The sequence below is a fragment of the Salvia splendens genome, chromosome 5, assembly GCF_004379255.2.
Source record: "Salvia splendens isolate huo1 chromosome 5, SspV2, whole genome shotgun sequence".
In the NCBI taxonomy this organism is placed as follows: domain Eukaryota; kingdom Viridiplantae; phylum Streptophyta; class Magnoliopsida; order Lamiales; family Lamiaceae; genus Salvia; species Salvia splendens.
In genome coordinates, this window is record NC_056036.1 from 12,883,114 (window position 1) to 12,908,527 (window position 25,414).

The window sequence follows — 25,414 nt, forward strand, 5'->3', positions numbered from 1 at the left end:
CGGTCGTACATATACTAGTATTTTAGCGAGTGAGAAACATACAAATAACCTGATAGAACATGAGTGTGGAAACAATGGCGGATCCAGGATTTGTCATCTGAGGGTACGAGTCGTATGATAAATAATTACATAACACTTAAAAAAATAGAAAATAACGGTAAAATAATATTTGAAATATTATTCAATTTTAAACTCGTGTATTTTAAAACAAAACAAACCAAAAACTAAACATAACATCTAATTTATTTTTCTACGAGTCTTCATTTTCTCAAAGCGATGGGCTATATCATCATCTGAGACTTGTAGAAACATTTCTTTCTTAATGAAAGTCGTCAAACAATCATTCAAAGGTTTATCACCAATTCTATTTCGCAACTTATTCTTCATAAACGCCATTCCAGAAAATACACTCTCTACACTTGCAGTAGCAACCGAAAGAATCAAAATCAGCTTGATAAGCAAAAAGACAAAAGGGTAAGCCACATCCCTCTTTGTTTCAACAAGCTTCATTGAAAGAGAACTAAGATCTTGCAAATTCTGAAAGTCATTATCTCTTCTCATATCCTCCATGAATATATCAAGTTGACAATCAAGAGACCTCAAATCAATGTTTGAAAAATCAGAAGGATAAAATGTTGCAAGTTTGAGTACACTTTCTTTGTCAAAAGAAGAGAAGCCATCTCTAGGACTGAAGCAAGTCATGCATATGATCAACTCCATATTGACTTCGTCAAATCGATTGTCAAATTCTTGAAGTAATAAATCAATTACCTCTATAAACACATCAATGCGAAAATGATGACGATAGGAAACTTGTTGAACAAAACGCTTTCATCTTCCATGAGGCACGTAACAAGCTTCCAAATCTGGAACAACAATGCCATGATTATTGCAAAATGAGATTACCTTGTTCGAGTGAATCTCCCATCCATCCTCCCTCGTTTTTTGTAGTTGACTTTTGGTTAAAGAGACAAGCCTCATAGCATTAATTATATCTTGATCCCCTCTTTGCAAAGCAAGACACAAATTGTTAGTGTACCCAAATATAGTAGGCATTAGTTGTGCCATAAAACAAAGTCAAATGACTCCATTGAGTACAAAATGCCTTGAGCTTTGCACTTATCATCCGATTAGAGCCATTCTTTCCAATAATCATAAGAACCTTAACAATTGTAGAAAATAGGTCCATGACATTTAAAAGAGTCTTGTAGTGAGAACTCCAACGAGTGTCCCCGGGCCTCTTCAAACCAAGTTCTTGATTTAACCCAGACCCTGTTTCAAGTTCGTCAATTTCCAAGGCTTGAGCAAGTTTTTGTGCTTGAATTTCACGAATCAATTCTCGTCTCTTGCAAGAAACTCCTACAACATTTAATAAATTTGCAATCGTATCAAAAAGCCAAGCCCATTCATCGTTCTTTTTTGCAATGGCTACAAGAGTCAGTTGAAGTTGGTGGGCGAAACAATAGACGTAGTAAGCACTTGGAGTATCTTCTATAATCAAAGTCTTCAATCCATGTATTTCACCCTTCATGTTACTAGCCCCATCATATCCTTGTCCTCGAATCTTAGATGGACTCAATGAATGTTCAATAAGCCATTATGATTGCACTTCTAAGAGATAAAGTTGTAGTATCACCAACATGAGCAAGACCAATGAATCTTTCCACTACATGTCCCGTTTTTCTTTGAAAATAGCGTAGGCAAAGAGATAATTGTTCCTTTTGGGACACATCACTTTATTCGTCAGCTAATATAGCAAAATAGTCAACACCAAGTTCTTCCACAATTTGCTTAGTTGTTTCTTTAGCACAACAATTGATAATATCCTTTTGAATAGTTGGAGATATCAATTAACAATTTCCAGGAGCATTTTCCAAAGTCACTTTTGAAACAACTTCATTATGTGTCCTTAACCATTTCAAAAGTTTAAGAAAATTTCCTCTGTTAAGGGATTCACTATTTTCTCTATGTCCACGAAAGCCCAAACCTTGCCGCAGTAGATAACACAAACATGAAATTGAAGCCTTCAAGCGAATGTCATATTCTTTTATGGTCACCTCGGTGGCATTATCAAGAGAAACAAGAATAGACTTTTTTTTGCCATCTCTTAAGTTCACATATTTCTCATAAGCAAGATTGTGAGTAATTTTTACTCCACCAATATGCTTCGTAAATCTGTCCGGCTTATTCCACGACTTAAATCCTTTGTTCACAAATGCATCTCCCCCCAGTAAGTCCAACTTCATTCTTAAACAAGTAGCAACCAAAACAAAATGCAACATCTTCTGTTATGCTATATTCAAGCCAATCCCATGTATCGAACCAATAAGGCATAAATCGATGTCCTCCAATTCTTTTTTCTAGGAAAGTTGTGAGATCTTGGTTGACCAGGCTTTTTAAGAATATATGCTCTCCTAACTGCATCTCGCTCATTTGGAGGATATTTCGTTATACTATCTCTTTTTGCAGGATCATGATTAAGTTTTTCAACATCGTAAATCAATTCTTTTTCCTCTAACGGGACACTTCGAGTCGGAGATACACTAGCATTTGAAGGAGTCACGGTAACATTTGAAGGAGTCGGAGATACACTAGCATTTGAAGGAGTCACAGTAACATTTGAAGGAGTCGGAGACACACTAACATTTGAAGGAGTTACGGTAACATTAGGAGGAGCCAGAGACGCACTAGCATTTGAAGGAGACGTATTATCATTTGGAGCCGAAGAACTTGAACTATCATGAGATTTCATTCTTTTGAACATATTTCGAAGATCAGATTGTTTTTTCATTCTTTTTAATTCTACTTTCTGCAAAAATATTAAAAGTATACAAACTTATATCTAGCTAGAAAGGGTATTTTGCAGCTTATAGATAACTCAAACTATATAAAAGTATAAAACTCATACTTTCACAATTCCCAACTACAAGTCTACGGCTACAACTATAACTAGAATGATAAATTAAACAAACATTAAATTAAAGTTTTAACAACATAGCAGATTAGCAGCACTGCAATAAAGCTTTTAATAATCATAGAAATCAAGAAACAAACCTGGAGGCTTTGACTGAGGCTGGATGGCTGGATTGAATGTTCTGCAGTTGACGGAGCGCCGAGCACGACTCTGCTCCTGCAGGCTGCTGATCACCTGATGGGAAGGGAAGGTGGAGGATTGCGGACTAGAGACTTGGTCTGGCAATTGACGGAAGGAGGTTTTTTATAGATTTTAATTAGGGTTTAATTTTTTAATTTAAATTTATCTCAAACCTTATATTCTGATTTATTTCCTTAGATTTAGATGAATCTTCCTTCAATATTCATAGCTATCTTTTGGAAATTTTTATAAAATACATTACTAATAAATTATATATATAATACTAGTTGTAAAAAAAATAAAATTTAGGGTATGAATTCCCTCCGCCACTGTGTGGAAATACATGCAAAATCTTTCTTTCACAAAGGTTTCTTTTAATATCTCACACAAGTTCATTCATACCGCTCTATTTTCATACTCCTACATTTTAATTTTACAAAAAAAATTACTATTATATTTTGAACTCATATTTTTAATCGACAATACATGATACACATGAAGTGACTGAAATGAGTTAAAAAGTTTTCTTTAAAGCGAAAAGAAAATACTCAAATTAGAAATAAAGTTGCCATGAAGAATAGGCAAATACTACTAAATGAAACTTGGCTAATATAACCACATTTTATCATTTGTGGCTGCTTTATTATGAATTGATGAAATAAAGAATACTCATATAATTGCATGAATCAAAATTTATGAAAAGTAAACAATCTACTTTATATCCCCAGAGCTATTTTTTAGATGGTAGAGCATCGTTAACGCCATGGGCCGAGCCGCAAATCGCGAGTCCCGGCCCGTCACAAGCGTTGGATGGAGGACAGTCACGACCTGGGCCGGTTCCGGGGCCGCAATTGCTGCCTGGTGACGGTCTTGCAGCCCGGCCCATGCGCGCGTTAATTGGTGCTGGACGTGACGCAACGCGGCCTGGCCCAGGGTTATTTCGTGTTCGGGTCGGGCCGCAACGGATTTTTTTTAATTCGAATTTTTTTTATAAATACTACTCCATCCATTTTCATACATGTTCAACTTCATTTCAACTTCATATCTCTTCCTAAAATTAAAAAAAACGCCTCCTCGTCAAAGATTATTCGAAGCTCAAATGTCCCGGTTGTTAGCAGAGGCGGTACCAGCAATCCAAGAAGAAATGAACAACGAAGTAGAACGCTACCAAGCTGCTATTCAAGCTTGGAACGAACAACAAATCCGGGTACCACGTACTCGGATGTATATTCACCGAGACTGTGAACAAGCTGCCTTGCGGCTTTTCACAGATTATTTCTCTAGAGATCCGCGATGGAGTGATCAGATGTTCCGTCGCCGGTTTCGGATGCGGAGGCCTTAGTTCCTACGCATTGTCAACGCAGTTGTAGCTTGTGACACGTATTTCTGCCAAACCACCGATGCTGTGGGCCGACAAAGTATATTGAAGTTGCAGAAATGCACGTCTGCCATTCGTCAACTCGCTTACGGAACTACATCAGATATGTTCGATGAGTATCTCCATGTAAGCGAGCATACTGGACGAGAGTGCCTAGCTAAATTCTGTCGGGCAGTCGTCGAAGCATTCAAGAATACATACTTGAGAAAGCCAACGACCGACTACGTTAGAAAGTTGGTTGACATGCACGAGCGGACCCACGGCTTCCCGGGGATGCTTGGAAGCATCGACTGTATGCACTGGCAGTGGAAGAATTGTCCAACGGCTTGGAGAGGACAATACACTAGCGGGCACAAGGGCACACATCCTACGATTGTGTTGGAGGCCGTTGCCGACCAACGATTGTAGACTATGTGGTTTATACTGATGCGTCGAAGGTTGGACTTGGGTGTGTTTTGATGCAGAATGGTAAAGTGATTGCCTATGCTTCGCGGCAGTTGAGGCCACACGAGTTGAACTACCCTACTCATGACTTAGAACTAGCGGCTGTTGTGCACGCATTGAAGATTTGGAGGCACCACCTCTATGGAGTTCGGTGTGAAATTTTTACCGACCACAAGAGTCTGAAATATTTCTTTGAGCAGAAAGACTTGAATATGAGACAACGCAGATGGCTGGAGCTAGTCAAGGATTATGACTGTGGCATTAACTATCATCCGGGCAAAGCAAACGTAGTTGCAGATGCTTTGAGCCGGAAAGCCCAACCGCAGTTGGCTACTTTTCTCACTCAGGAAGCGGAGTTGATTCGCGATTTTAGCAAGATGCGACTGGAGGTAGTGAGAGCTCCGGAGACTGTGAGGGGAAAGATTGCCACCTTGGTAATTGTATCTGATCTGCGGACAAGGATAATAGAAGGGCAACGAAATGATGAAAACTTGGAGAAAATCCGACTGAAGGTGAGGAAGGGCGATCAAGAGAAGTTTAGAGAAGAAGCTGATAATGCTCTCACCTACGAGGGGAGACTGTGTGTGCCTAGTGACGATGGACTCCGAAATGAAATCTTGACCGAGGCACACGAGACTCCATACACCGCTCATCCTGGAAGTACAAAAATGTACCAGGACTTGAAGGGATCATTCTGGTGGGATGGCATGAAAAGGGACATAGCTTCGTTTGTAGAAAGATGCTTGGCATGTCAACAAGTAAAAGCTTTACATCAACGACCCTATGGGAAGTTGCAACCGTTGGAGATTCCGGAGTGGAAATGGGAACACATCGCCATGGATTTTGTGACGGGACTACCAAAGACCCGACAAGGGAATACAGCCATTTGGGTAATCATAGATCGCCTCACCAAGAGTGCGCATTTTATACCCATCCCAATAACGCATGGATCCGACAAACTAGCCCGGATTTATGTGAAAGAGATCATTCGGCTACATGGAGTGCCATTAACAATCACGTCAGACAGAGACACCAGGTTTACTTCAAGGTTTTGGATGAGTCTACAACGAGAACTGGGGACACGACTGAATTTCAGTACTGCTTTCCATCCACAAACCGATGGACAGTCCGAGAGAACGATTCAAACTCTCGAGGACATGTTGAGAGCCGTGGTCCTTGACAGAGCAGAGAATTGGGAAGTGGTACTACCGTTGATCGAGTTTGCTTACAACAACAGTTTCCAAGCGACTATAAATATGGCCCCATATGAAGCATTGTATGGGAGGAAGTGTAGATCACCACTCTACTGGGATGAGGTTGGTGAAATAAGAATACTCGGGCCAGATTCGGTCGAAGAAATGATAGAAATTGTGCGACAAATTCGACAAAGAATAAAAGAAGCACAAGACCGACAGAAGTCGTATGCCGATGTCCGGCGTACAGATTTACAGTTCAATACGGGAGATAAGGTGTTCTTGAAAGTATCTCCGTCGAAGGGAATAACGAGGTTCAGTGTAAAGGGGAAGTTGAAGCCACGATACGTAGGGCCTTATGAAATTCTTGAAAAGGTGGGACCCGTAGCGTATAGGTTGGCACTACCACCAAGTTTTGGGACTGTGCATAATGTTTTCCATGTGTCACAGTTACGAAAGTACGTGTTCGATCCTAAGCACGTGGTTCATCAAGAGGAAATGATTTTGAATCCTGACTTGAGTTATGAGGAGAAACCCGACGCTATTCTGGACAGGAAAGTACAAGAGTTGAGGAATAAATCGATCGCGTCCGTGAAAGTACTATGGAAACACCATGGCCACGAGGAGGCTACTTGGGAACTCGAGGATAAAATGAAAGAGAAATACCCAGAGCTTTTCGTTAGAAATGAGTAAATTTCGGGACGAAATTTCTGTTAAGGTGGGTAGAATGTAACGCCCGTACTTTTTAAAGTACTAATTTAATGAATATCACGAAATAATTAATAAAATTATTTCAAAATAATGATGCTTTTCGATGAATGTGCTTTGGAAAATCGTATGGTTTATGTGTTTAATGTGAAAAAGAATGTGTTTATGTTATTTTAATTATGAACGATGGGAGACACGTTTAAGGTCTCGTTGAAGGATCGATGATGAAATTGCTATTCTTTAGCAAGACGAAGGAATTTAATGGAAGGGAAAAAAATATGTTTTATGGATAACGACGCGCGTAAATCGAGAAATTGTCAAATGGATATTATATTTGGGACAACACCAAATATAAAATGATGCCGTTAAACGTACTTTAATTTTTGGTTATGAAGAACGAGATAACACAATTTAATTAAAGACTCGTGAATTTTAGTTAACGAAGGAAAATTGCGAAAATATAAAAGTATGAATTTAATTTGGGCTTTTCAAATTAAATTAGAGTCCAAGTATTTATAAAATAACTTAGATCCTAGTTATTCTTTTGGATCCACTAAATAATAATAGTATTTCTAACTTGGGCTTTCAATGAAATAAGCCCAAACCAAATTAACTATTTTGGAGCCCAAGTTCCTTTCCAAAATGTGGGAAAAACCCAACACCCTTTCCTCTTCCTTCTTTCTTTCTTCTTGGCCGAGACACACCAAAGGAGACTCTCCATGTCTCCAACTTCTTCACCTTCCATCTTCTACCATAACTCCACCATCCCAAGAGTCACCACCACCCCTTCATTACCCTCCCCACTAACACCTCTCATCATTCACACTCCAAGAAAAGAAAAGAAAAGAGAGAGAGAGAGAAGGGCCGAGAGAAGTTGACGGGAGAAGGAGGGAAGAAGAAGGAGTGGCTTTCACCATTTTTGTTCAACCACCATCAAAAATTCAAGCTCTTGAGGTATACCATTACTTCCATCCTCAAAGCATGAGTTTAATATTGCCTTGCATGATGCATATAGCCTTGTCTTTCTTCCATAACCACCTAAGTAGGAAGCAACGTAGAACCTTCCAAACGATCGCCGTATGTCACTAAAACTAAGAAAGAACGTAACTTTATAGTAATAACACGTGTTTCGGGAGGTTTCGGGGTGGTATCGGGCGTGTTCGGAGTGGCGTGGTGGCTGTCCGGCGGCTGGACTTCTCGGCGATGGCAAAAGGGTGGCTGTCCGGCGGCTGGGTTGCCTCCGCTCCAGGCGCGACGACCGACGGCGACCGGGGTGTGGCTGCGGCGGCAACTCGGCGTACGCAGTCGTGGAGGCCGTCGACTCCAGCAGCAACAGCAACGCGACGGCAGCAGCCTCGTTTCCGGCGATCCCAGCGAGTGGCCGACGAACCAGCAACAGCTCCGCGTGCTTCCGGCGACCCCATCAGTAGTTCGACGGCGGCGGCGAGCTGGAACGGCCGACGGGAGAGAGAGACTGCCTCCGGCAGTTTCTGTCGAAGAGAGGCAGAAGAGAGAGAGAGAGATAAGTTAGAGAGGGAGATGAAAGTTTGGGCCTCTTTGTTTTTTTTTAAGTTTGGGCCTTATAATTTTAATTGGAAGACTAATTAAATTGATGGGCTCACTTTAAATTGTTGGGGCTTCCTAATTAAATTTTTTTTTGGAGGAATAAGGTGGGCTAAGCTTAATCTTAGGGGCCGGAGATTTAAAATTTAATCGGGGAAGAATATTTAATTAATTCCCGGAAGTTTTTTTTTTAAGGAATAAATAATTTACCTAAGTATGAATTAATACTTTTTCCAGCGGTGAATAATTAAGAAAAATTTAAGTAAACGCTTAAATAATTTTTAGAAATTATTTTCGACGTTATGGAAAAAAAATACGAGGATCCAACGAAGGAAAGAACGAGCGTAAGCGGCCGACCGGCGTCGCACGCGACGCCTTGGGCAGCCGCCGAATAACTGAAAATACACGGAAATCGAGAAAGAGGATTTAAAAGAATTTAATTAGAGTGCATGCATTCTAATTATCGTCGTTACCGAATTTTGATATGAATTTTATGTATTTTGCGAAAAGGTGGTTCGCACGCACGCTAAAAGTCGGAACGAGGATTTTTACGGAAAACCTAAGCTTTTGAGGTGGGCTTTATTCTTTAAATGTTTATTTCTGAAATGATATGTTTATGGTGTTATAAGGATGATTTTATAAGTATGTCATGCCGTGTTTATGTTTTGAAACTGCCTATCTGATTGTCTACTAGAATAATACTCTACTAGACTTTGATGGTTAACGAATTCGGGTCTAACTAGGGTCTACGCCCTACTTAGACTAGTGCACTGATGGGGATCGTGAGCCGTCCCCTAGGTCGGCCGGTTCAGTGATCGGGATTGTGGCCACAGTCTCGTTTCACATGATGGTTCAGATATGGTATATGATGGAGGATGATGTTAGTCCGCGCGGACACTTTTAAAGGAATGATTTTTAGTGTTTCTCGGCCTTTTAAAGTAAAACCCGAGATTCACTCGATGATGGCTTGACATATCTTAACGATAAATGTATTTCGGGCATGAGTTCACTGGGTGCATCAAGTACTCAGCCCCTGCATATGTTTTCCCTATGTGCAGGTTGAGCGAGGTCGGGAGGCGGAGGATGTTGAGTGATGATTTCAAGAATTGGTCCGGTTATTATTATGTCTTCATACGTAGTAGTAACCACACTCTCAAATTGCTTCCGCTATTCAATGACTTAAGAAACTCTGTTATTTACGTTATTGTCGAACTCTGTTATCTTTCATTATGAGACTTGGTTTTTGAAACGTTGATTTATTTAAATGGAATTTCCTCTTTGATTGTTAAGTTGTATTGCCTTGAATTGTTTTTCCCCCTTCTTCCCCGCTTCTTAATTCCCCCACTAGTCACGATTTCCCGTGCTTCCTATCCTTAGGAAGTGCGGTCGTGACAATAATGCATAGCATGATCGTTGAGGACGAGGAAGATAATGTCACTTTGTGGAGCGACGATCCGCTCGCCAGCACCGGGAGTGACTACGTTGTCACCGACCCGCCCGTGCAGGGCCTTCCTCCCGACATCCGCTATGTCATGGCCCGTTCAGCTGCGATGCGCCAAGAGGAATAACACACTCGCCTCCAAGCCGATCTAATCGAAGAAATTTGGACTCGCACCAACGTTTTCCAGCGTTGATGTTATGTTTTTATGTTTTTTATTTTGTGTTTTAAAATTTTTATGTTGTAATTTTCAATCTTCGATCGAAATTAACTTTTCCGTGTTATAAATTTCTGGCGTTTTTTATTTTACGTTTAAAATAGGTTGAAATTGTGAATAATGTCATTTATTAGTTTCGGCTCGGGTTGTGGCCTGCAGGCAGTGACGGAACCACACAGTGCCAAGCCCCCGCGCCAGCGGGGGCTTACCCGGCACTAGACCTCAAATCACCCTTATACCGCCGTGCTCCGATCGATTTCCGCCCCGGCGCCGCAGAGCGAGCCCTGACTCTGTCTCTCGCCTGTAAATCCTAAAATTGAAATTGGGGATTGGGGAAGAAGAAGAAGAAGAAGAAGAAGAAGAAGAAGAAGACGTTGGTTATTAGTTTTTGGCCTCTTTTTCTTTTGGACTTTTAACTTAATAAACTAAGTAGTTATAATATCAGCCCTAGCCCAAGCCCTTACTCAATTTGTCAATTGGCCCAAATATTCTCATCTCAGCAGACAACACGCAGCAGCTTGACGCCGCTGCTAGAGTTCTTCAGCCGTTCAGCGGTTTCGTTCAGCCGTGCCTTTCGAGATTCGGGATTTCACGTAAGAATTGATCAATTGATGGTCAACGGGCGATGTATATAGACTTGGTATGAAATTTAGGGCTTAGTGGCAGTGGCTTTGTGCAGCAGCTCATCTCATTTCAGATTTCAAGATTCAATTTTCAATTCTCATGTTTAATGTTTTATTTGCCTAAAATATAATTAAACTTTGTAGTAGTAGTCTCATGTTGACACGTTTGATGTTTCTATATAATATTTTTTTGCCTCAATGCTTTTAAATTCAATTTGTCTACATAATCCAGATTGCAGTAGGTTAGAAGAATTAGGAAAAAATATTTATATTATGATTTGTGCAAATAGTATCATTGTATCTTTATTATTATATGAAATATATATTATATAACACTAAGAAATCTTATTCTTATTGATTGTAGCTATGCATCGGTATTTTTCCAAAAGAGCAAGGAACGATTCAACAACTACAACTGCTCCAAATGATAGTAGTATTTCAATTCCGAATCCGATCATGAACCAAGAGAGAATTAATGTTGCAAGTGTTGAATCTAGTGCGGAAAACATAGATCGTGACCCGAGAAAGCGGAGACCTATTGTTGAGTATGAAGTCCAAGATAGGGACCGCATTCGAAGAGAATACATCTCGAAGGGACCTTTCCAACCAAAAGGCCATGTCTTTAAGAAAAGCTCATTTGGTAAGGAAAAAAGGAGTTTCCAATGTAAATGGTTTGAAAGACATGCTTGGTTGGAGTATAGTGTGGAGAAAGATGCAGCATTTTGTTTTTGGTGTTATCTTTTTAGGCCTATTAATGACAATCGGTTTGGCGATAATGCATTTGTGAGCGCGGGGTGTAAAAATTGGAAAAAGGCTCTTGCTATTTTTAGAGAACATGAGGGTTCAGTTAATAGCACACATGATTAGGCCAGAATACTTTTTTAAGGATTTAAAAATCAAAGACAAAGTGTTGAATATAATTTGACGAAATTTGATAAGGAAGACGAAGTCAACTATCGGATTCGTTTGACTGCTTCTTTAAATGTGACTCGAATATTGTTGAAACAAGGGTTGGCTTTTCGGGGAAATGATGAATCATTGAAGTCTGAAAATAAGGGAAACTTTCTAGAGATACTTGAATGGTTGCGTGAGAAAAAGCTTGAGGTAGCAGCGGTAACATTGGAGAATGCTCCTCGCAATAATCAGATGGTTAGTCCTTTAGTTCAAAAGGAATTGACAAATTGTTGTGCCGTTGAAACTACAAAAGTTATTTTGGAAGATATTAAAAATCGCAATTTCTCTCTTTTGGTTGATTAAGCGCGCGATGCATCGATTAAAGAACAAATGGCTTTGGTTCTTAGGTATGTTAACAATGATGGAGAGATTGTAGAAAGATTCTTGGCCTTGGTTCATGTCACCGATACCACGGTAAAATCTTTGAAGGAAGGGATTGACTTAGTATTTGCTAAGCATGGTTTATTTTTGTCACGATTAAGAGGTCAAGGTTATGATGGTGCGTCAAATATGCGGGGTGAGTACCATGGTTTGAAATCACTTATATTGAATGAAAATCCATCTGCCAACTATGTTCATTGTTCTGCCCATCAGCTTCAATTAGTAGTGGTAAATGTTACAAAAGGACATGGTGTTGTAAGTGATTTTTTACCATTGTTACTATGATTGTCACCACATGTGGATCATCTTGTAAAAGAAAAGACAAGCTACGACAGCTTGAGCATGAAAAACTTGTCGGAGGTATAGAAAGTGGAAGAGGTTTAAATCAAGAGACGAGTTTAAAGCGACCAGGCGACACTCGATGGGGGTCACACATCACTACTTTGCTTCGTTTAAAAAGCAAGTGGTCGTCGATAATTGAAGTGCTTGAAGATGTGTTTGAAGATGGTTCTAATCCTGATAATAGAGACATATCAAAAATATTGTCCATGAGGATGGTGAGCTATGACTTTGTTTTTATTTTACACTTGATGATAGAGTTGCTTGGGACAACGAATGATTTGTCAATAATTCTACAACTTGGGGATCAAAATATCGTTCAAGCTACATCATTGATTGATACAACCAAAAGGACTTTACGAGATTTGAGAGAGAATGGGTGGAATGAATTCTTGGGACAAGTCGAAGAGTTTTGTGTGGCTAACTCCATTGACGTCATTAGTATGAATGATGCCATCAATCATCGTGTGCGTATGAAGCGGGATGGGCGCGTTACTAATTATCATCACTACAAAGTGGAGATTTATTGTCAAGTAAGCTTCACATTTTATTTCTCAATTATGATTGCAATTAATTTTCATTTATAATTAAATACTTAGGTTTAAATTTTTGTATTATTAGGTTCTTGATTTACTTACTCAAGAGATGGAGAATCGTTTTCTTAAAATAAACATAGAATTGCTTACTTGCATGAATTGCCTTAGTCCAAAAAACTCATTTGCTAGCTTCAATGTGGACAAGTTAGTTCGTCTTGAAGAACTTTATCCTGCTAACTTCTCATCTATTGAATGCATGTCTCTTCCATATCAACTTAAAACTTATATCAATGATATAGTTGATAAAGTTGAGTTCTCCAACATTGAAGATTTGAGAAATTTAGCAAAGATTTTGGTTTCTACCTCAAGAGATAAAGCTTTCCCATTGATGTACCGTTTGATTGAGTTGACACTGATCCTCCCGGTTGCAACAGCTTCTGTCGAGAGAGTATTTTCTGACATGAAACCTATTAAGACAGATTTGCGCAATAGAATGGGAGACGAATGGATGAATAATATCATGGTGGTATACATTGATAGGGGAATTTTCAAAAAAAATTGGAAATGAGACTATTCTGCGGTGATTTCAAGACATGAAGACTCGTCGAAAACAGTTATCATCTAGTGTGTCTTAAAAGTTGAACAGACATTACATGTAAAATTAAATATTTTAGTATATGTATTTTTTTTTAATTTCAGCCATGGCTTGTTCAATTTTCTGGTTCCGTTACTGCCTGCAGGGTTAGAGCAGTTGGTGCCTGGACTACAACTATAGATGAATGATGATGTGAAGGGGACTTGGGGCCTGAAACCGGGCCGGGTTAATGATTTAAAGATGATGGGAGATAATACGGAACGAAATAAAAACGCAGTTCAATGCGATTGTCAGGATTCAGTCGTCAGCATGGCAAGTGTAACTGCAATTTTACACTCCACTCACTATATAACTCTGAAAAAATGATTTTGATCACATCCCAACTCTCATCCCCATTTCCATTTCCATTTCCATTTCCATTTCCATTTCCATCCTTCTAAATGGAGAGTAAGCTATTTTCAACCGCCTCCGCCTCCGCCCTCCGCCACCCTAGTTCCAATATTTCAAAGCAAACATCTTCCCGCCTTCAATTTCCCCGTTCAACATTTCTCAGTAATGGCATCCTCACAAATCAACCTTCTTCCGCTACTGCGCTTCGGTATAATCTGCTTATCCTTAATTTTTACTCCGTATTTCTTTATTTATTTAAAGAATTCGTTCTATGATTTGATGTTATGAAATTAGCATTTTATCTTCATTAATTACATGTAATCATTTCGTTCATCAAGTTTTTATTTGGGGATTCAATTTTGGAATTTTTCAATCTTACATGTGCATTAGCTATTTATTAAAGCTAGACTTAATCGTAAAGCAAACATACATATAAATTGCTTTTATTGCATCGTATAAGGAATTAAATCAGGGTTGTCAGAGATCCCTCTTTAGTATATTAAGGACTACTCGAATATTCTACATGCAGCTCATAAATTTCTAATTGTTTTTGTGTTTTTGTTAGCTGTAGATGATCTTGTTTGATTTTCAGCAATGTGCATCACCAAATACATTCATCATTCTTCTATTCTGCATACATGTTATGTTGCCTTTCATTGTCTCTTCTCTTTAAACTTCACTTAATTTAGTTCCAATATTAGATAATGATCTTCTCGTGTTTCTGATAAACAAGATTTTCATGGTTATTCTTGATTATTGGTCCCGATTGGTCATTCTTACCATTTTTAAGAAAAAACGTACTATTTGTAAGCACTTGAATGCCTTTGGATTTATTCGCAGCAAAGATCTCCGATACGTCATGTTAGGAACCGGTACTTAGGTCATTCTTACTATTTTTAAGAAAATTGTAAGCACTCGAATGCCTTTGGATTTATTCGCAGCAAAGATCTGCGATACGTCATGTTAGGAACAGGTACTTAGGTCATTCTTACGATTTTTTAAGAAAAGAGATATTTGTAAGCACTTGGATGCCTTTGGATGTATTTGTAGTAAAGATGTTCAATACGTCATGTTAGGGACCGGTACTAATTAGGTCATGTCAATCCGTGTCAGGTGTATGCCGAAAAAAAGGGTGGACGAGTCACAGATGTATACTCTTGAAGGCATTAGGGAGTCCTTGGTCTGGCAAGAAGAGAGCATTATATTCTGTCTGTAGATAGAGCTCAATTTTGTTATAATGCGCCAACATATGATCCTGATGGCTTCACCAAGGATGGTTTCCATGGCTCTTTAGTCGAGTACGTGGTCAGAGAAACAGAAAAGGTTCAAGCAAAGGTATGTTGAAACTAACTTTTTGTGAAGCTTTGGTTAGCAAGAAATACGCATTCAAACAATTATTCATTGATCCAGGCTGGAAGATACGCGACCCCTTACGAGTGTCCCTTCTTCCCCGACAACTTACCCAAGCCCCTCTTTCCCCCGTTGGAGTATCCACGGGTAAGACACAGATGCCTTGACTTCATAGTTCACCATCTCCTGTTTAAGTCAAAACTTTGTAGCAATCATTCACCAATCTTTCCACATTAATATGTTAACCATCATATTTATTGCTTTGGAGTTAACAAAAACTATTCATAACATATCAATAAACCAACCTTCACTTTTACTAATGATATGTGGCAAAACTAAGAATTTTTGTTTGCATTGCAAATGACACATGCATGTATAAGGATATGCTTCCTGTTATAGCTTTGTTTCATTTTGTGAGCATCACCCTATATGGAATCTTTTCGTTCTAAGAGATGATGGTGATACAGGTTCTTCATTCAGCAGCAGACATGATAAATATTAATGTCCAAGTATGGAATATGTACTTTAGGAATCTCCTTCCAGGATTGATTAAAGATGGCGATGACGGTAACTATGGCTCAGCTGCATTGTTGGATGCTTTATGCTTGCAGGTATACGTTTTCAAACCTAATATATTAAAAAAAATCATAAAAGGGTCGCGTAAAAGAAGAGCGAATGGGATTTTAACAAACAACCTATGTATTGAATGCAATCCTCGTTGATATGGTACAAATGGGACTTTAACTTGTATGAAAATTGCTTTAATCACCCCCTTGAAAGGCCTTATAAGGCGATAGTAGTCTTTAACCAAGTCGACGTGGGTTAAATGTAAGTTCAACATAAATTGAACTTATTTTTCCTAGATGGACCAGTATATTACTCCTAATTATTATGGTTGAGCATGTACTCATAATTTAGATTGGGTTTATACGCTGCTTCTCACAAAATTTGAACTATTGGTTAAGTACATAGTCAGTGTTTCGAGATATCAAAGATTTTGCTTGTGTGACAAGCATATCTTAGTTCCATTTATAGTTTTATTTAGATTTTTGAATAGGTAAGAGTGGCTAACTGGTCAGCTCTCAACTTGTAGACGCTTTCCAAGAGGATTCATTACGGTAAATTTATAGCTGAAGCGAAATTTCAAGCCTCCCCTGACGTGTACAAAGCTGCAATCAGGGCAAAAGTAAGTTGAGCTGGCTCCGATCAGGTATACATGTGAAACCGAGTGTATTGACAGTTGTTTGAATCAGGATGGAGGTCAACTGATGGATTTGCTGACGTACGAGACTGTGGAAGATACCATTACTAAGCGCGTGGAGCTAAAGACTCGGAAGCATGGGCAAGAAGAAGTACTATGTGAATGTTCAGGTGAAGTTAGCATTGAACCTGTTTATAGGATAAACCCAAGCATTGTGGGGGAGCTGTACCGCCAATGGATCATGCCGTTAACCAAGCAAGTTCAGGTTGAGTATCTATTGAGAAGGCTTGATTAGGTGTTAGGGTGAAAGATAATGTTTCCATGAAACTTGTCTACTTTCATCTGTTAATCTGAAGCTTAGCAGCGTATAAACTCTCTGCTGCATATTATGAAATAAATAAGACTTGAGTTTCTCTTTATATATATATTGCTTAAAAATCTGTGGGTTATGATTGTTGTTGCATATTCTTAGTGAAGTACTAGTAAGTATTATTGGCAAGCACAGGTCTTTCAGTGTGTTTTCTGGCAATAATTAGTGTTGGACTATTCAAATTTATGTAAATGATTGATCATTTAAAAATCTGATTATACACCTGTGTGTCTATGCCTAGCTTTCTTTTCATTATTAACCACCTAACATATGCTTTGTTAAGTAGTCGGATGGTTACAGCATTATTTTTGTCTTAGTCGATCCTAGTTGGAAATCTGAAATCCTTAAATATAATCTTGCATAGGATATAGAAGACGTTCCTAAACCAATACTTACATCTTGTGATTTACTCACTAGCTAATGCATGAATTGCTTATCTTTAAACTAGCATGACTTTGTTTTCTATGCTTAAATGAGTAGCTATCATTAAACACAAAATGTGATGTGATATGTTATGCTCCTAAATTGTCATTTTGTAACAAAGATTTGTTATATGTATAGGTGACTGACACATTTTAGTTCATCTTATTACTATTACTATTACTATTACTATTACTATTACTATTACTATAGCTTTTTGTCGTTAATTTTATATTTTCATGGATAGTATTTTTTTAACACGTATCTTACCAAAGTGTCAAACTATTTACCACATCTATTGTTATATAGTAGTAATATAGTTAGTTTACTGGTCGGTGTGAAATTTTTAATGTAAATGAGCCATAAGAATGATTAAAATCATAAAAATAACTATACTGATATTAAAAAAAAATACATAAATCCTAGTAATTTTTGAATGTGAAATATATTAACAATGATTAAAATTGGTTGTAAAATATTGAAAGTCACTATTTACAATTTGAAATATTTTAATAATGACAAAATTGTTGTAAAATATAGAAACCATTATTTATAAGTGGTTTGGTAATATAAGAAATCAAAAGTAAATAAAATGAAATTACAAAAATTAAAAACAAATTTTAAAATTCAATAAAATAACAATTTTACTATTTAATTTAAATAATATCATATGACCAAAATTTATCACACATTATAGCAAAGACGATGAGTTTGGCTCATCATCCCGTTTCACAAAGCATGAGACGAATTTCAAGTTATCTCGACGTATTTAATGTTTTCTACTTTATAGTTTAAAATGTACTATAGGAATTAAAAAGAGCACTAAAAAACAATAAATACTAAAGTTAGAAAGAATGAAAAACGTGGAGAAGTCAGTCGTTTGATGAGTCATAAATTCTCTTGTAATAAAACTTGCATCATCCCAACTAATTACAATAATCAAATCAAGTCGCGAAAACTCCACTATCTTTCATCGCAATAATCCTCGCCTTGTTCTTCATCTTCAATTAAACTGTTTAATCTTTTCTTGTTGCAAATTGAATTGTGTCCAGTAGCAAAATTCCATATCAATCAAGAAATGGGTCAAACTGTGGGAGACGCGCCGCCGAGTTCGCGAGCCAAGCCAACGATACAGGTGCCGCCGCGTGGCTCGGCGGGGTTCCTCTACGCGAACGGGTCGGGCCCTGGGTTCAGCCCGGGCCCGATGACTTTGGTGTCTAGCTTCTTCCCGGAGCAGAGCCCCTTCTCCTTCTCTCAGCTCTTGGCCATGGCGTCGCCGCTGGCTGATTCCCACGCCAGGGTTTCTGATTCTGGGAATAATACTGAAGGTAGAAAGAGTATGAGTATCACTCCTGTGTTCATGGTGCCGCCGGGGCTTAGTCCGTCCGGATTGATGTCGCCGCTTCAGGTTAATTTCATCGAATTTACCTCTTGCAATGCATATACATATATGTTACTGAACTTATATGTGGGATTTAGACTAATTTGTTGATGAATTGAAGACCTAGAATTGAAATTTTTATGAAAAAGATCAGGATAGGCCTAATACACCTAAAACCCTATAGATCACAAGATGAAAACTTTTTTTTACTGAAAATCGAACATAAACTTTTTTTTTTTTACTGAAAATCGAACATGGAAATCACCGGAAAAGGAAAAGTAGTAGTCTGTCTAAGTTACAATATGGGTGAAAAAAGAAACTGTTGTATCATGATGAGCTTGAGTCCACCTACTATTGCGTACTGAATGCGCTGCCGCCTTATAAGCTACACAATTTCCTTCACGAAAAATGTACGATAACCTAAACGCCTTATGCTCAACTGCTCAAGGAGGTGTGAAGTAACTTTGAATCTCCAGACCATGCTGTTTCTTTCTACTCACCATTTTATTCCAATTCCAGTAATGTTGTGATCAAAATGTTTGTCTGGAAAATTTGACTTCATGTTTCTTGCCTTGCTTGTGCTATTGCTATTTCCAATTGCAAATATTGTTTTTAGCCAACTTGACCGTTTGATTGTGCTTATAGAGCTAGAGCTGAACATTTCCGTAGTTTGTTGTCATTTTGGTGGAATTTGTTCTTGTATGGATATTATTGTTTGTGGTTACAGTCTGTCATATAAAAGCATGTATGATGATATTCAAGCTAAGTTTGTAGTAAGTTTGATGGGAGTTATAATATTAAAAATAGATTTTACAATCTCTATGATGGGAAATATTTTTCCAGCTGAGTAAGTTGGTAGTCTGTATAGTGGTATCAATCTGATATGCTATGAGTAATGGCTTATTTGATTACACACAGAGCCCCTTTGGAATGTCCCACCAGCAAGCCCTAGCGCACGTTACTGCCCAGGCGGTGTTGTCTCACTCTATCATGCACACACACGACGATTTTCAGCATTCTTCATCTGCAGAAGCCATAGCTAACCATGCTTCCTCTGCAAAGACGGAAGCTCTCATGCAACCGACAAAACCTTCGCCTCCTGATCCTGAGAACACGAAGAAAGAGTCAACTGAAGCTTCCCTATCTGGTAAAACTGCTGCTAGTGATAAACCGGCAAACGATGGTTACAACTGGAGAAAATACGGGCAGAAGAATGTCAAGGCAAGTGAATGCCCTAGAAGCTACTACAAATGTACACATCCGAATTGTCCTGTCAGGAAGAAGGTCGAGCGAACTTTAGATGGCCATATATCTGAGATTACATATAAAGGGCAGCACAACCATGATCCTCCTAAACCCACTAAAAGGGAAAAAGATAGTTTGGCTTTGGATACATCAACAAATGCCCAGGTGAATTCTGTCCTCGCTTCTCAGAAACAGACCGAAACTGCAAGGTTAAGTGAGTCTCAAAATCCCCCCAGAACTTCTCAGCAGTCATTTGATCCTTACACAGTCGCTACTCATAAAGACGGCACAAAAGACTCTGCAATAGTAGTAGATGAAGGTGATGTTGATGTACCAACTGCCAAAAGAAGGTCAAAATAATATCTTCCTTCCCCTCTTCTTGGTTTCTCTATTATATCTATCATATCATCTCAAGCAAGCACACTTGCTTGGAATTGCAGAAGCCTGGATAATAGTCAGTCTGTACCAGCTTCGTCGCATCAAGCAGGTCCAGACTCGAAGATTGTGTTGCAGACGAGAAGTGAAGTTGATCTTTTGGATGATGGTTACAAATGGAGGAAATATGGGCAGAAAGTGGTCAAGGGGAATCCCCATCCAAGGTAAACTGCTAATAAATTTGTAAATAGTATCTGCTTGCACTCGTCTGATTTCCAGTCACCTTGATTCTTTAAATAAATTAAAGAACTGGGAGACAACACTCACTGAGCACTGACAACATTGAATGAGAACTTTAATCCATGTTTCACCTTTCACCTTCTGATAACATATCACCTGTGTAACCAGACATTTATCTTGGACGGCATTTACATTGGGTGGTATGTTTGATTGACAATACGTGTGATTTGAGTAAATTAAAAACATTACAATATCCGACAAGCTCAAAATTGTTTAGTCCATCAAATTATATACCTGTAGTTTGGATTATCAATCCAGCTTAGAGTACGGAGTAGGATATACGATTCTTTGCATATATGAGTTTGAAGTATCTTTTGAATTGCAACCCCCCATTGATCATCTATTGACTGATAAGTACGAAGTATCGCATACATACTATAGGAGGGCGTAAAGATAGCCTAAAGAGATAAAAACTATAGACTAATCCATTATTTGATAAGATGGATTGGAATTTTGGGATAGCTGAAGGCCCTTGTTAGCTTATAGCTTGGTTATATGATTAAAAGAGGTAGGATTCTAGAAATCCTAGTAATGAAGATCAAAATACCGAATCTTGTCTTCAAGAAGTAAAACATAGTTTTGTGTGCATGTGCAGGAGTTACTATAGATGTACATATGCAGGGTGTAATGTACGTAAACATGTAGAGAGGGCTTCAGCAGATCCGAAATCAGTCATTACCACGTACGAGGGAAAGCATAACCATGACATCCCGATAGGGAAGCATGGAGCTGCGACTCAGCATGTGAAAACACAAAAGGTTGCAGCATTAAAGGACCTTTCAGAAATTGATTATGGAAACAAAGACCAAATACCAACAACTTTACAGCTCAAAGAAGAACATATTGCAACGTGATGTGCCCGCACAAAAAACACGGACTATCTGTAGCTTTTGCAGCTTCAACCTGGTTACTCAACAAGGAAAGAAGAGTCGCAATGCAGCACGGCAGAATCTCCCCCTATACTGTAAGATTAAATAAAGATTTATAGTTGTATGTGGCTTTTATTTTTTGTACCTGTGTTTGTGATAGATGTTAATAATATTGGATTCTGGGGGAGCATATATATCAGCTGGTATTCTCGGTGTGTATAGTGTATTTAGAATCTTAGATGTAGTCAACTTATGTGTGTTTAATTATAACATTTGCTTAGATACAGGATTATTTTTATTTATGGACCTTTGTTACATCAAAGATTGAGATTGATCTTAATTATGATAAAAGTATTGTCTCATCTCGTTATAAACTATCAAATAGTATAGAATAGGACAGCAAAACAAATATGCAACAAGCTTAATAATCATTGGAGAAACGAAAATAGTGAGTGAATATCAGCCTTTAGCTCTCCGCACACATCGCGAAACACAACACACCCATGATAGAAACAACAAAAATGGGCAGCAAATTGACATTCATCGATTCTCCTCTTCTCCACACTCTCTCTCTCTTTCTCTCTCCTCTCCTTTTTACTCCGCCACTTCTCAAGAGAAACAAAACAAACTCCACTGCAACAACTTCTTCTCATTCTCCATCAAGATGTTGCAAGGGGTGTTGAAAGTGAATCTCATTTTGCATAGCACCCCTTCCAACTCCCGACCCATTCGCCCATCGGGCGGGTCCGAACACTACGCTGTATCGGACCCCGGTGGATGGGCATATAGCGGGTCATGGGTTGCATTAACTTAAAGAATACGCGGTCCGAGTCTCCTGAATACCGCCGTCGCCACTCCTCAACGTCGTCGCAGCGGAGGAGGCACATTAATGGTCGGCGGCGGTCATCCGCAGCCTCGTCGCTACTGCACAGCATGACGTCGTACGGGCTGCTGGAGGGGATAAAGGAGGAGCCGGAGAAGGAGGAAGGGCTGGCTGGAGGAGGATGAGGAAGAGGTGTACATCAAGGAGAAGGGTAGCTCGCGGCATTCTTCCGTGAATAGGAAGGCTGCTCTTTTTAGCTTTAAGTTTGGGAGGATGACAGAAGGAGAGCACGTGGCGGCGGGATGGCCGTCATGGCTATCCGCCGCCGCGGGGAAGCCATTGAAGGCATGCTGCCTTTAAGAACGGACTCTTTCAAAAGATTAGAAAAGGTATACATACCTACTTATCTTTTTCTTTATCCATCCCTAATTTCTTATTGCTATTAGTATATGCATGGTTCTATTAGGACGGCTTAATAAAGAATAAGACTCAACTATCTTAGGACATAATGAGTATAAATCAATTTTTGATTAATTTATTTATTTCAACCTTTGTTAATGAATTTTCAAATAGATTGGACAAGGTACATATAGTGAGGTGTATCGGGCACGGCATATAGAAAGCGGAAAAACCTTTGCAGTGAAGAAGGTGCGGTTCGACAGTTTCCAGCCGGAGAGCGTTAAATTCATGGCTCGTGAGATTCGGATTCTGCGGAGGCTGGACCATCCTAACGTGATGAAGCTCGAGGGCATCATCACTTCTAAATTGTCTTCTCATATATACCTCGTTTTCGAATATATGGAGCATGATCTTTCTAGCCTCGTGTCCTGTCCCGACATCAAGTTCACCGACTCTCAGATAAAATGCTACATGAAGCAGTTGTTGAGTGGAATGGAGCATTGCCACTCGCGGGGAATATTGCATCGAGACATCAAGTCATCCAACATCCTAGTAAACAATCAAGGGGTCTTGAAAATAGCTGATTTTGGGCTTGCAAACTTTGCCAAACCTAAGAAGCAACAGAACTTGACAGGCCGGGTAGTGACCTTGTGGTACCCCCCTCCCGAGCTCCTCTTGGGCGCCACCAACTATGGCGAGGCCATCGATCTCTGGAGCGTTGGTTGTGTTTTTGCTGAAATGTTCGTTGGAAGACCTCTCCTTAAGGGTAGAACTGAGGTTTGTACTTTTCTAATCCTTTTTTTGATGTGTTTTCTTCATTCTAGTTGGAATTTGTTGGCAAATGAAACAAAAATAACAATAACAATATCTCACATTAGTATAATGAGAGAACTGAAACCCCTATATATGCGTGCGTGTGCAAGTGGAGCAATTGCACAAAATCTTCAAACTTTGTGGAACTCCAACAGAGGACTACTGGAAAAGCTCAAAACTGCCTCTAGCTCATATGTTTAAACCACAGCAATCCTACGAAAGCACACTTCAAGAACGGTGTAGAGAGTTTCCAAAAGGCGCCACTAGCCTTATAGAGACGTTTCTTTCGTTTGAACCTCACAGGCGTGGAAGTGCTTCGTCTGCGCTTTCCTCAAAGGCGATAATCACCATCAACCTAATCTTTCATTTTATTGCTAGTAAATTGAGCTTTATGAAAATGATATACATGCACATTTCAGTACTTCCATACGAAGCCATCTGCATGTGATCCATCAAGCTTGCCCAAGTACCCGCCCAACAAAGAGATAGACACCAAATATCGAGAAGATGCAAAGAGGTTACTCATTTTCTTTCATATGAACATCTTCATTTTATGGGATGAGTATAGATAGATGACAATAGTATCGTTTTTGTTCAGAAGGAAAGCTGGTGCTACTTGTAGACTTCCAAGGAAAATCCGTAAATCATCCATAGACGGAGGAACGAGCGAGGTTGTTCGTCTCTCTAGCTCTGGGTGACGTAATGTATGTTGTTGAACTTGATGGAGGTTGTGTTTTTACAGGAAAGTGGAAATGGATTTATGAGAAGAAGTGGGAGGACATCATCATTTCAACAAGCAGAATACGATACGATGTCACAGGCATCAAGAATGACGCAGGAATCGCAAACATCAACCACCAAATCTGTGCCCATCCAACCATCCGCTTTCCCTGTGCACGACATCTCCAGGCGCCACCACTTATATGCCAATCATCTCGAACCCGAGCCTCAATATCATAATCCGAAAATGTTAACTAGAGAATGTGTGCTTGGATTGAAATAGGATTCTAGCAATAAAAGGAGGAAGAGCAAGGTGACTTTTTCAGGGCTGATCGTGTACATGTCGGAACAACACGAAGGTCTTGGAAGATCGTAACGTTTCTCTAAAGGTACGACCAATGGTTTAAGAATATTGGAATTAAATTATTTGAAATGAAGAAACTATAATATGTGCAGATGTGTGATGAAGAATGATCATCTCAAAGCTTTGTGGCTAGGTTTTGATTGACCCTCCAAAATATAGTCTGAAAATGAAAATAGGAAAACAAAAGTGCAAGAGAAGTAGAATTGCGTTGCGAAACCAATACGAAATCCTTATTTTCCTTCCATATGTTTTATTTACGTTTTTAACATTGGCAAAAGTCTTTGTTGCAACCGATAATACTTAATTTTATTCATTTATTTCTAATTTTCTAATTTCAAATACATTTGATTACATTACTCCATATCAAATGAAATACGTATTAAAGTAATTTAGATTTCCTTTACAAGGATTATGGCTATCAACAATATGTTGAATGAAATATCGAAAATAGAGCTAAGAAGTCGGTCATAAGAACAGCCCAATTAAAGTAAAACGCTAAAACCAAATGAAAAGGTTGATCAGTGTAGAAAACGCCTCAGATCTTGGTGGATAAATAATCATCAAATGGTAATACCATCAAGAGTAGCAAATATGATCTGCATCATTGGCTGACCGATTTTAAAGAATTAAAAAACTAACACAAATCTAATCAGTGATTAATCGAATAGTAATCACAAATTGAAATCTCATTGGCAATCCATGTAATTTTTTCATCAATCAATGCATCAAATAAATCTACATGAATCAACGTAGATTGGTTAAATAGCCGACTAGAAATGATTGGGTTGCAATTTCAGACTTCAATTAACAATGAAAACAAATCATAAATTGAAGTAAAACTGAGAGAGATGTAGGGCAATACCGCCGCTTTTTTTGCTGCAGAAACAGAAGCAGCAAAGCGACGGAAGCGCCCATTGTTGTGCGCCGATCA

At 38.8% G+C, this 25,414-nt stretch overlaps 3 protein-coding genes, 1 non-coding gene and 1 pseudogene across 4 annotated transcripts; 3 read left to right on the forward strand and 2 right to left on the reverse strand.

The window, feature by feature from the left end:
* Positions 1–237: 237 nt before the first annotated feature.
* On the reverse strand, positions 238–2,246 carry LOC121803835 (zinc finger MYM-type protein 1-like). Its single transcript, XM_042203425.1, has 4 exons — positions 2,058–2,246; positions 1,106–1,564; positions 784–866; positions 238–688 (listed from the first exon to the last, which is right to left on the reverse strand). Exons 1-4 carry the CDS (start codon positions 2,244–2,246, stop codon positions 238–240), a joined length of 1,182 nt encoding a protein of 393 aa, XP_042059359.1.
* Positions 2,247–18,108: 15,862 nt separating this feature from the next.
* LOC121805645 (probable WRKY transcription factor 4) lies at positions 18,109–21,715 on the forward strand. Its single transcript, XM_042205585.1, has 4 exons — positions 18,109–18,602; positions 19,494–20,170; positions 20,261–20,419; positions 21,091–21,715. The coding sequence occupies exons 1-4, from the start codon at positions 18,273–18,275 to the stop codon at positions 21,347–21,349; spliced, it is 1,425 nt and encodes a 474-aa protein (XP_042061519.1). The 5' UTR covers positions 18,109–18,272; the 3' UTR covers positions 21,350–21,715.
* A 214-nt stretch (positions 21,716–21,929) lies between these two features.
* Positions 21,930–24,989, forward strand: LOC121803526 (annotated as a pseudogene).
* Positions 23,593–24,989, forward strand: LOC121803527 (protein IMPAIRED IN BABA-INDUCED STERILITY 1-like). The gene is made up of 4 exons (XM_042203165.1): positions 23,593–23,736; positions 23,819–23,916; positions 23,998–24,070; positions 24,142–24,989. Exons 1-4 carry the CDS (start codon positions 23,593–23,595, stop codon positions 24,400–24,402), a joined length of 576 nt encoding a protein of 191 aa, XP_042059099.1. The 3' UTR covers positions 24,403–24,989.
* A 25-nt stretch (positions 24,990–25,014) lies between these two features.
* On the reverse strand, positions 25,015–25,093 carry LOC121806092. The gene has a single exon (XR_006051625.1). It is a non-coding gene; the product is annotated as a small nucleolar RNA SNORD24 (small nucleolar RNA).
* Between the last annotated feature and the right edge of the window lie 321 nt (positions 25,094–25,414).

What these genes read in the sequence shown, in the direction of transcription:
- LOC121803527 (XM_042203165.1), top strand. Translation starts at nt 23,593, where the DNA reads ATGTTTAAACCACAGCAATCCTACGAAAGCACACTTCAAGAACGGTGT. An exon ending in CGTCTGCGCTTTCCTCAAAG is followed by an intron (nt 23,737 to 23,818) that starts GCGATAATCACC and finishes TGCACATTTCAG; the next exon opens with TACTTCCATACGAAGCCATC. An exon ending in TAGACGGAGGAACGAGCGAG is followed by an intron (nt 24,071 to 24,141) that starts GTTGTTCGTCTC and finishes GTGTTTTTACAG; the next exon opens with GAAAGTGGAAATGGATTTAT.
- LOC121803835 (XM_042203425.1), bottom strand. Translation starts at nt 2,246, where the DNA reads ATGAAGTTGGACTTACTGGGGGGAGATGCATTTGTGAACAAAGGATTT. An exon ending in CTCTTGATAATGCCACCGAG is followed by an intron (nt 1,565 to 2,057) that starts GTGACCATAAAA and finishes AGTCCATCTAAG; the next exon opens with ATTCGAGGACAAGGATATGA. An exon ending in GTCATCATTTTCGCATTGAT is followed by an intron (nt 689 to 783) that starts GTGTTTATAGAG and finishes GACTTGCTTCAG; the next exon opens with TCCTAGAGATGGCTTCTCTT.
- LOC121805645 (XM_042205585.1), top strand. Translation starts at nt 18,273, where the DNA reads ATGGGTCAAACTGTGGGAGACGCGCCGCCGAGTTCGCGAGCCAAGCCA. An exon ending in GATTGATGTCGCCGCTTCAG is followed by an intron (nt 18,603 to 19,493) that starts GTTAATTTCATC and finishes GATTACACACAG; the next exon opens with AGCCCCTTTGGAATGTCCCA. An exon ending in GTACCAACTGCCAAAAGAAG is followed by an intron (nt 20,171 to 20,260) that starts GTCAAAATAATA and finishes TTGGAATTGCAG; the next exon opens with AAGCCTGGATAATAGTCAGT.